The sequence below is a fragment of the Zootoca vivipara genome, chromosome 5 (genome assembly GCF_965207765.1).
Source record: "Zootoca vivipara chromosome 5, rZooViv2.hap1.1, whole genome shotgun sequence".
NCBI lineage: Eukaryota > Metazoa > Chordata > Lepidosauria > Squamata > Lacertidae > Zootoca > Zootoca vivipara.
This window is the reverse complement of record NC_142588.1, coordinates 75,324,836-75,334,827: the sequence shown is the minus strand read 5'-3', so window position 1 is coordinate 75,334,827 and position 9,992 is coordinate 75,324,836. Positions and strand designations below refer to the sequence as shown.

General features: G+C 41.4%; 1 protein-coding gene across 3 annotated transcripts in view; it reads right to left on the bottom strand.

The window, feature by feature from the left end:
- Nucleotides 1-697: 697 nt before the first annotated feature.
- ARHGEF26 (Rho guanine nucleotide exchange factor 26) overlaps nucleotides 698-9,992 on the bottom strand; it is a 70,946-nt gene continuing 61,651 nt past the window's right edge. For all 3 annotated transcript variants that reach the window (XM_035134044.3, XM_035134046.3, XM_035134045.3), the window contains exons 13-15: nucleotides 5,423-5,490; nucleotides 4,698-4,802; nucleotides 698-3,845 (exon numbers count right to left, since the gene is read on the bottom strand). In XM_035134044.3, coding sequence (XP_034989935.1) covers nucleotides 3,703-3,845; nucleotides 4,698-4,802; nucleotides 5,423-5,490 — 316 coding nt within the window. In that variant the 3' untranslated portion in view covers nucleotides 698-3,702. The remainder of the gene's footprint in view (nucleotides 3,846-4,697; nucleotides 4,803-5,422; nucleotides 5,491-9,992) is intronic.

Sequence of the window (9,992 nt, the reverse complement as noted above, 5' to 3'; positions counted from 1 at the left end):
AGGTCATCTAGTCCAACCCGCTGGAATCTTGCCCAATGGGGGGGCAAGATTCCATGTGGCCTCGAACCCATGATCACATCATGCTCTACCGACTGAGCTATGATGTGGGGCTGAAAATTAATTAGTAACAAAGAATTGATGCTAGCACAAAATTAAGCAATGTTGGCAGTTTCGAAGTTGTGTTTCAGGTTTTTCCAAGTTATGGTGCTTAGGATGTGCATATACTTTATTTATGAACTGTGTGTGAAACAAGCAAACATAACACAGTCTTCAAACAAGTTATGCCTTTAACTGAATTAAAGCCAAACTTAAATTTCACATGTCTTTGGTTCACCTTTACCCACTTTGAATTGCAGTCTGTGTAGAGATTATTCATTGCGTACAAATACTTGGTAGATACTTAGAAAAAGCAAATCTGGGCGTGGGGACAATAAAAGTATTCCCAGATAAAAGAATTAGCGGTTACCTTGACTCGTTAAATGTCTCTACAAGATTCAAAGTAGTCTCACTCATCTTTCATTGGCCTGTTACCTTGAAAGGTTTTTCCAGAGAATGTATGGGATGGCGCTTAGCAAGTCACTCATTGTGTCCTTTTGGGAACAAAGTTTAGCTCCTGTGCAACAAGCAGTTCAGGTGTGAATACTGCTTGTGCATAACAGTAGTAATTTCTGCATTACTAAGGAAAAGAACTGCAGTCTTATGGATGGGCGTAGAAGCAGATTTATTTGCATGCAAAGTGATTAATGTATTGAAAGTAGTGCAAAGAACCTTACACAGGTTCCCACTCACAGCATTGCTTAAAATAAAGGCAATCGCAAAAGCCACAGGCTGTTTCATTTCCACAACTTTTCAAAAAATGTACATGCTTCCTTTGTACCCTTAGGTACACCACTTGCCTTTAAAACAGGGTCTCCAGCGCTTGTAACTAATACATGCTTCAGTAGAAACTAATGTGCAGATTTAAACACTATTTGAATTCATTGTCTGGTTATGTCATGAATATTACAGTACAGTACTATTTTCCATCCATCTGGAAAAATGTCAAAAGATTTTACCACTGTTTTGATTCCTGTAAAGTGAGAAATTACAAAGTTCCTTATAATACAAATGTAGAAAATGCCATGCTTATTTACATAAAAAGGAAACACATTGCAAATGAATTCCTATTTATAAATTAATTACAAATGCAATTACAAATTATCTCTTATTTACATCTTCGTTTGACAAGAAATTCCTGCCAAGACTCCTAAGTGGAGATTTATCATGAGACATTCAGCAGGCAATGAAATCATAACATTTTCCCCTCTCTAGAGGGACAGGGGGAGACAGTATACTATGGCTACAGTCCAGTAGCCTCAATCATAGCTAGCTAGCTGTGATGATGGGAGCAAGACAGCTTAAATAAAATGCAACTGAGTTGCTCTAAATTAGGGCAACACTTTGGAACATGGTCCTTGTGCCCAGCCACTTTAAAATAATTTCCTTGACTGCTTTCACTTCCTATTTTTTGCTTTATCCACGGGGACTAGTATCCATTTCATATCAGTGCACATACCAGATCCACAGGCAAACCTTGTTACACAATATCTTCTAATGCCTCCCTTCAACAGCTTTTTGGGTGGGAGGGAACTGCTAGAACAGGTTTTCAAAAGCACAGGTGAGGACTGAACTTGTTCTCTATACTAATTTTGGTCTAAACACTTACCTTGGACGTAACGTGGAAGTCAATATATTTCTAGCCTTGTAAATGTGTTTCTAAGAAAATGCTACGGGAGATACAGAGCTGACTCTCCAGTGCCTGCTCCTCAATCCAGTTAACACGTGAGATGCTCTCATGCTGTGCATTTGCCTGCCTGCCAATATTCTGAGGCAGGCTTGGTGTTAGGCATCGTACAAAAATGTCACGTAACCTGTTTGTTCAACAAGGTGTTATTAAAAAATTGGAGGCTTGGGGGGGGGGGAGAGGAAATACACGCTCTGAAATTAAAATCCAGCATGCATGCTCGTGTAGCACTAAGACCCAGCTGCTCTTGAAGGCTTTTTAGAAGTAAAAAACCCCATTTATTCAATAAATAGGTAAGGAGGACTTAATGCTCACTTAATCAAGGGGTGTACTCTGTCTTCTCAAGACATTTTCTGAAGGGAGGGTTACTGCAGAAAAGCCCTTTGTTGCTAGCATTGTGAAAACAAAACCACCTACTCATGAGTCTGTTGCCTGGCAAGAATCCCAATACTTGTCTAGCTTATTGAAAGGGCAGGGAATCTCAGACCCAGAAACTCCAGGCTTCTCTTTCTGGCCCTCCGGCCTCTTCCTAGTTACAAATTCTCCCCAGGCCACACTTCTCACTGGTCTTCCTTTATGCCCTCCTTGACTGCTTCTGGCTGGCTGGAATGTTTCCCTGAACTCTGATATTGCCTCTTGCTTGTCCAAAGGAGGACAGAGAGCTGCATGTGTACAGACACCTCTATAAGGAGTGGTGTGGTGTGAAACAGGGCTGTGTTCTTGCTCCAACTCTTTGGCATATTCTCCCTGTTGCTCTCCTATGCCGTCCGCTCAACCGAATATGGAGTGTACTTCCATTCAACCTGGCACGTCTACACAAAGACAAAACTCTGGCAAGTCCTTATCCGAGAGGTGATGTTTGCAGATGACAAAGCCTGAACAGTGCACTCAGGGAAAGCACTGCTGAGTTTTGCCCAAAGCTGCAGGGAGTTCAGCTTCACCACCAAGCCATCAAAGACCAACATCCTGGGTCAGGATGTCGCCAGCGCTCCACGCACCATCATTGGTGGCCACACACTTTTGTCTACTTGGGTTCCAGCATAGCCATCAACACTGAGCTGGACTGAGCTATGGCTTGCCTCTCCAAAAGGGTATGGGAGAATGTGATGCTAGCACCCAGTACCAAGATGAAGGTCTACCAGGCTTGTGTATTGAGCACAATGCTTTATGGCAGCGAGACGTGGGCAACTTGTACCCACCAGGAGCAACACCTCAACGCCTTCCACATGCACTGCATCAGAAAGATTTGAGGCATCACATGGCAAGATGGAGTCTCAGACTTGTGAACTGTAGTGAAATCAACAGAGTGGACATTTAGCCGCATCCGTCACCTATTTCAACAGTCTTTAGTCTTAGCTAATGCTCGGTAGATTCTACTCAGTGGCTCTATCTGGACACCAAAAGATGCACATTTCCAACTGATTGAATAAAGATGTGGACCCCCCCCCCAAGCTAATGCCTGCTTTTGCACATTGGCCTCCCTTGATGACTGAGAAAATTATACAGAAATCAAAAGGGTCTAGCAATGAATGTAAAATGGAAGATAAATTGATCAGGTTCTAGAGTTGGTCTGTAAAACAAAGGAGGCGCATTCAAATTGATTCAAGAGTTGTTAATCCACTGTGATAATCCAAGGAAGTCATAAATCTATTAGGAACTCTTTATAAGTGTAAAATCGGGTTTTAATTAAAAGTGACTATTGGTTATAAAAAAGAAATAAAAAGTTCGACCTGCTTTGTACAGAACAGCCCCGCCAGCATGCAACTGCTTTATGGCTGCTTCCATTCCTAATGATGGCACGTATCTGCGAGTCTTTTTTTCTTACATGCTTCAACTATAAAATGGCCATCTGGATGAGACCAAGAAGCCCCAGATGTTCCTTAGTGCAAACCCTAGAGAACAGATATGGCACTGGGGGTCTATACGTTTGTTTCTAGGCCCAGCAAGCGTCCCATTCTTTCCATGTTCTTCTCAATTGTAGCTTGGCAAGTGATCTCCTTGGCACATTCCATTGGGAACCAACCTCTCTCTCCGTCCCGCAATCGCTCACCTTCATACCAACCTGAAATGTATAATGAAATGTAATATGATGCATCTTTAAAACAGAAGGTCCCTGCTGGATCAGATCAAAGCTCTACTGATCCTACTATACATGTCCACTCAGGAGGAAGTCCAACCGATTTCAATATGGCTTTCTCCCAGGAAAGGGGGTATAGACTCGAGTCAGTATCCCGCTTCACAGAGTGGCCAGCCAAATGTTTTTGATGTGCCCAAAGAAGACCCACTTGCAAGTGATATGCTGATAAATGTTTGCTTTCTGATATTGTGGCCAACTGTCTTTGCAGTATCATACCAATATATCATAAGCAAGATACTAGTTGACCTGGGGCATAGGTCTCCACCAAGTAATGTGTGCAGTAGATTGAAATGTGCAGAAAAATGCTTTATACAGTGGTACCTCGGGTTAAGAACTTAATTCGTTCTGGAGTAACCTGAAACTGTTCTTAACCTGAGGTACCACTTTAGTTAATGGGGCCTCCCGCTGCCGTGCAATTTCTGTTCTCATCCTGAAGCAAAGTTCTTAACCCGAGGTACTATTTCTGAGTTAGCGGAGTCTGTAACCTGAAGCATCTGTAACCCGAGGTACCACTGTATTGCACAGAAAAACCTTACAGAAATGTTTGTATTAGGAGAAATTTGTGTTAAAATGCTAATAAATTTCATTGAGGACTTTCTTTTTTTAAAAAAAAAAACCCGAAAAACTGCAAACCTATGTGGGAAACTGAACTGGATCGATTCACCCATCCCCAGGTCTCCTGTGGCTTATCTTTAAGGCAGGTGCTAAGTATCCTTGTGACGGTATGAAATGACCGTTTCCATTTATGGCAGCTAAGCAATAGGCAATTCTACTCACCATCATTAACTTTCTGAGAAACCAGAACTACATCAGCAACTTGGAGAGATAACTCATCTGATTGCTTCGCAGTGTATGATCTGATGACTTCTACCTGGGTTAGTGCTGAGAAGAGAGAATATTTATTGATCCACATGGTAAATCTAAGGGGAAGCTCAGTTTAAGTGATAACAAAAGACAAGCTGATTGCTTCCCAGCTCACTTTCCAGGAACCAAATGATTTGATAAAAAGGCATTGGTCAACAGCAGGCAAACTACAATGGGTCTCTGACACATTTAAGTAAAAAAAAAAACTGCATTAAATCATGCCCCATTGATTACAACAGAACTTCATGTACCTAGTTGTCTGGATCTTGCGTTTTAGAATGATTTTGAAGTAGAACTTCTATATCTTCTCTGCCTCTTCTCCTTCTTTAAAAGATTCAAACAACCATTTTACCAAGTAGTAAGATACTACAGGAAACACTTAGACATCTTGCAGTCACCCTTAGTGGAGCATGTCTCTTTAATTCACCCAATTTTCCAGAGAGCTAATATGTTTTCCTTTTTGCTTAACACAAAAAGAAAATGGTTCAGAGGGAATTAATAGATGATTACAGTTATGGTCCTTCCCCCACCCCAACTACAAAATACTGAAAGGCAACAGATTTACTTCTATGTTTTAAGATCTGTATAAAGTGCATCTTGTGTCAAAGCCCCGAAGAAGAGTTTCACTGCTCACTTACTTGTCCGGTCCACGGTCCCTCTATCGCTACTCTTCCCAAGTGCAGTAATCCAGCGAGCACGCTCATTCCTGGAAAAGGAGACGAAAGGCTGAAGTGTGTTTTTCAGTTGGCTGATATATGGCCCTTGTGGCACTCCCTGAACTCAAAGCTTCCCTCACTGTTATGGGAAAGTATCTTCATCTTCTCTGAAGGTCTTTTTGTGTCTGTCTGTTGGGAAATCCCACTTCTACATGAAAAGCAAATGTTCAGCCATTGAGCTATGGGCCCTTTCCCAGTAGACACCTCATATATTAACCTTGGGAATATGTCTTCTGAACTAGCTGACGGGGATACTGGGAGAGGCTTCCTGACACCACATAAGTGCTTTTCTGGGCAGCAGAAGGAAACAAGCAGAATCTCGCAATCCAGCATTTTGACAGAGCTCTCTGCAAGCACATACATTTCAAATCTATGCCAGCGAATGCCCATCTTATGGATAAGGATATATTAAAGCCCTGCAGTGCTCCAAATAATAATAATTTAATAATAATTTATTATTTATACCCCGCCCATCTGGCCGGGTTCCCACAGCCACTCTGGGCGGCTTCCAACAAAACAGAAATTCTAAAATACAGAAATCCATCAAACATTAAAATACAGAAATCCATCAAACATTAAAAGCTTCCCTAAACAGGGCTGCCTTGAGATGCCTTCTAAAGGTCTGGTAATTGTTGTTCTCTTTGACCTCTAGTGGGAGGGCATTCCACAGGGTGGGTGCCACTACCGAGAAGGCCCTCTGCCTGGTTCCCTGTAACTTGGCTTCTCGTAGTGAGGGAACCGCCAGAAGGCCCTCGGAGCTGGACCTCAGTGTCCGGGCAGAACGATGGGGGTGGAGACGCTCCTTCAGGTATACCGGACCGAGGCCATTTAGGGCTTTAAAGGTCAACACCAACACTTTGAATTGTGCTCGGAAACGTACTGGGAGCCAATGTAGGTCTTTCATATATTGTTAACAGAACAGCAGGATGGAGAAAATCAGAGTTGAAATAATGATTTTAGTTGAAGTATATACCTTTCCAAAGCAAAAAAATATCTAGGAGGCATTTTGATAACTGATGAAATGGCCAAGAATAATTTCCCACCAAACCATTCATACAAACGGCTAAGCTACGATGTGTTTCAAAAGAACAGATTTAAAGACCTAGGCATGTCGTTATGCACTGGTACCACACAAAGCTTTTTTTCAGTGAAATCTAATCTGTGCGACCATTGTAAAAGGGATTCTCACTTAGGTCATTCAACAGGAGAATACCTTTTCAGGAAAGTTATAGCCGCTTTTAAAAGCCTGGAATCCCAGTTATATATCTATGGTGGTTTATGATGCATGTAAGACAGCTTGAGGTTCATTTTTCAGACCGGAAAGGGTATGAATGAATCCAGCAAACTATTCAAAAACGAGCTATCAAGTCATACAAAGTTTCAGTATATAAAGAAAAAAATGACTGAAAGGAAGGAAAGATGAGACCAGCAGGAGCTGGGGCAGAGCAACAGGAGCTCACCCCCATCGCATGCAAACACTTGCATCCCCCCCTGGCTTAAAAACTCTGGGTAGTTATCAAATGGAACCAAGGCTTGTGAGATAACTTTTCTTCTTGCAACAAATTCCTTTTTTCAACTGAAGGAAGACACTTGCTATTCTAATATTGTTGCAGTATATAAGTGGTTTAATGTTATAAGAAAGAAGTACAACAAGAAATTTCAGGGCTATTTTAATTTCTGGAAAGAAAGATACAGTGGTACCTCGGGTTACAAACGCTTCAGGTTACAGACTCCGCTAACCCAGAAATAGTACCTCGGGTTAAGAACTTTGCTTCAGGATGAGAACAGAAATCGTGCTCCGGCAGCACGGCGGAGGCCCCATTAGCTAAAGTGGTGCTTCAGGTTGAGAACAGTTTCAGGTTAAGAATTAAGTTCTTAATCAGAGGTACCACTGTACTGTAAAACATATTGGGCAAGACTGCATATGGGCCATTGTGTGGATAACCCCCCTTAACACCACAGTTTCCATGGAGACAGATATAATCTTTTGAGTTTTGCGGGATGCTTATGGCATCCCAAGGAATTTTCTTGAGTTTGCACCAGAGCAAAAAAAAGATGTTTCTTGTGGCTATCGTCTACAACTGAACAATCTTTGAAACCTGGCTAGAAGAAAAAGCCTGACCCTCTTCCTCCTGAACTCCAGAGTTTCCCCCCAGGCTGTATCAAATTTTGCTAGACAGTTTCCATGGTTTCATCAAATCCAGTATTGACTACATGAACTACAGCGCTTAGCTAAAATGAAATAAATTGCAAATAACAAAGCCCCAGAACAGCAATAACAAAATCCTGTACATGTTACAATTTTTAGCAATACAATAATGTCATTGCTTAAACTGGGTCTATGTGGGGGATCTTTACATGGAGCAGAACAGAACCAGAAATTCAAACTGCTGCAGGACCCACATTCTTATGACCAGTTTCTGTCAAGCTGAACTGTCAAGAATGTAAACCGATAGCTATTGGCTTGGTTGGGCAAACGGTCTAGTCTAGGATTGCCATTGTCGTCGTTGATTAATTAAATTTGTATACCACTCTATACCCATAGATCTCAGGGGATGTATGTAAGTTAGTGGGATGTATTTCCCTCTGTTTTTTTTATTTGCTTTTTATTATTAGCTACTCAATAAAACCTAGTTTTATTTTAAAATGTGGGGGGAGGGTTTATTGGATTGTTCTTGTTTTTATTTTGATTGTGTATTCTGTGTTTTTATATTGTGATTTTATCCTGTGAACTGCCCTGAGACCTGCGGGTATAGAGCAATATATAAATTTAATAATAAAAAGTTTTCATTTGAGAAAAAAGCTTTTTCTCAGTAACCATTTAACTTGCTTGTTGTGTTACTCAAATTTCAAGACATCATTGTTTGGTTTGGGGTTTTTTGGGCTGTGTGTGTGGGTAAAATCACTCTGAGCTTTCATTATTCACCCCACACCGAAATGCCACACCATTTCAAAAACGATTTCCCTCAATGAGCAAAGGGGTGATAACCAAATGGGATCAGAAAGGATATTTTCTTTTAAGTGCATCTGCATAAGACAATGAATGTAAAGGGTTGGGTCAATCAAGGTCTCAACAGTTACACCAATGCTTATTAGATTCCCCCCCAACCCTTCCTCCTAAAAAAGCCCTGGGCAGCTGAGACAGCCAGAAAGGGAAATAAGAAGATATTCAATTAATATTCAAGGTATCAACGTAAGAGATAGAAGATGTGACGCATATATTGGTTAACACAAAAGTTAATTTAAATTGACCTAGGCATAACCAAGCTCTTCCTTTCCCAAGTATGAAAGCCTCACAAATGATATCATTGGTCTGCATACTGGCACTGCATTCTGATGAGCTGAACAAAGCTCAGAACTCCCATTGCTTCAGATCATCACACACACACACACACACACACACACACGTACATCTCACCTGAGTTTGCTCTTCTTTGACAGGCATCCCCAAACTGCGGCCCTCCAGATGTTTTGGCCTAAAACTCCCATGATCCCTAGCTAACAGGACAAGTGGTCGGGGAAGATGGGAATTGTAGTCCAAAACATCTGGAGGGCCGAAGTTTGGGGATGCCTGTTCTATGACAATTTCACAACAGAGATATTCCATGTTCAAGTAAATTCACACGTGATAGATCTCGTGTGAAGAGAAATAACTCTCAGACTTGAGCTTATTAGTATTTAATGTGAAACTGACCAAAATTTGAAGACTTCTCTCCCCTGCCTCTCCTTTTGGATACTTAGTAGAAGCCACCCACACATTTCACATATGGAGAGGATGTGGGACCAAACCACACAGTAAAAAACAACAACCCAAAAAACCCCAAACAAAACCCCAACTATGTATATTCATCTCCACTTTCTGGGCCTCCCTAGGAATGGTTAGGTTCCCTCATCAATGTAAACAGTTCCATAACATGACTTCCAGCTGTTTCATCTTGTGTGACTTTAAAAATGCAAACGTAAATGATTAAAAATAAGTATTAAAGATAATAATAGGTGCCACTAACCACTGAATGCCTTGATTGCAGATGAAAACACAACACCACTGAACAGTTGCTAGCAATCAAGAGTCTCCCCCACACTTCCAGCATCTGATTCTGTAAAGGCCTCAAGAGATTCCCCACTATCTACTTCCTTTTCTTGCAGTTTTTTTTTTTGGACTGAAATGCTGAGTTCAAAGAGCCATTCTGGCCTGAGATGTAGTTTCTGCACAGTGCTGATGTGTGGAATTATGCTTCTGAAATCTCTACATGAATAGTTTAACACTGTCCTCCAGATATTGATGGACTCCAACTCCCATAAACCCCCATTCAGCAGGACCAATGATCAAGGATGATGGGAGTTACTGTCCAGAAACATCACCTTGGCTTAGGCATGCATTTTGTGAGATAGACTTGAACTGGATAAACTACATTCAAATCCTTTTTCAGCCACAATGGCTCACTTGAGCCCCTTACTGTCTCTCCACCGAACCTATTTTTCATCTAAAAGA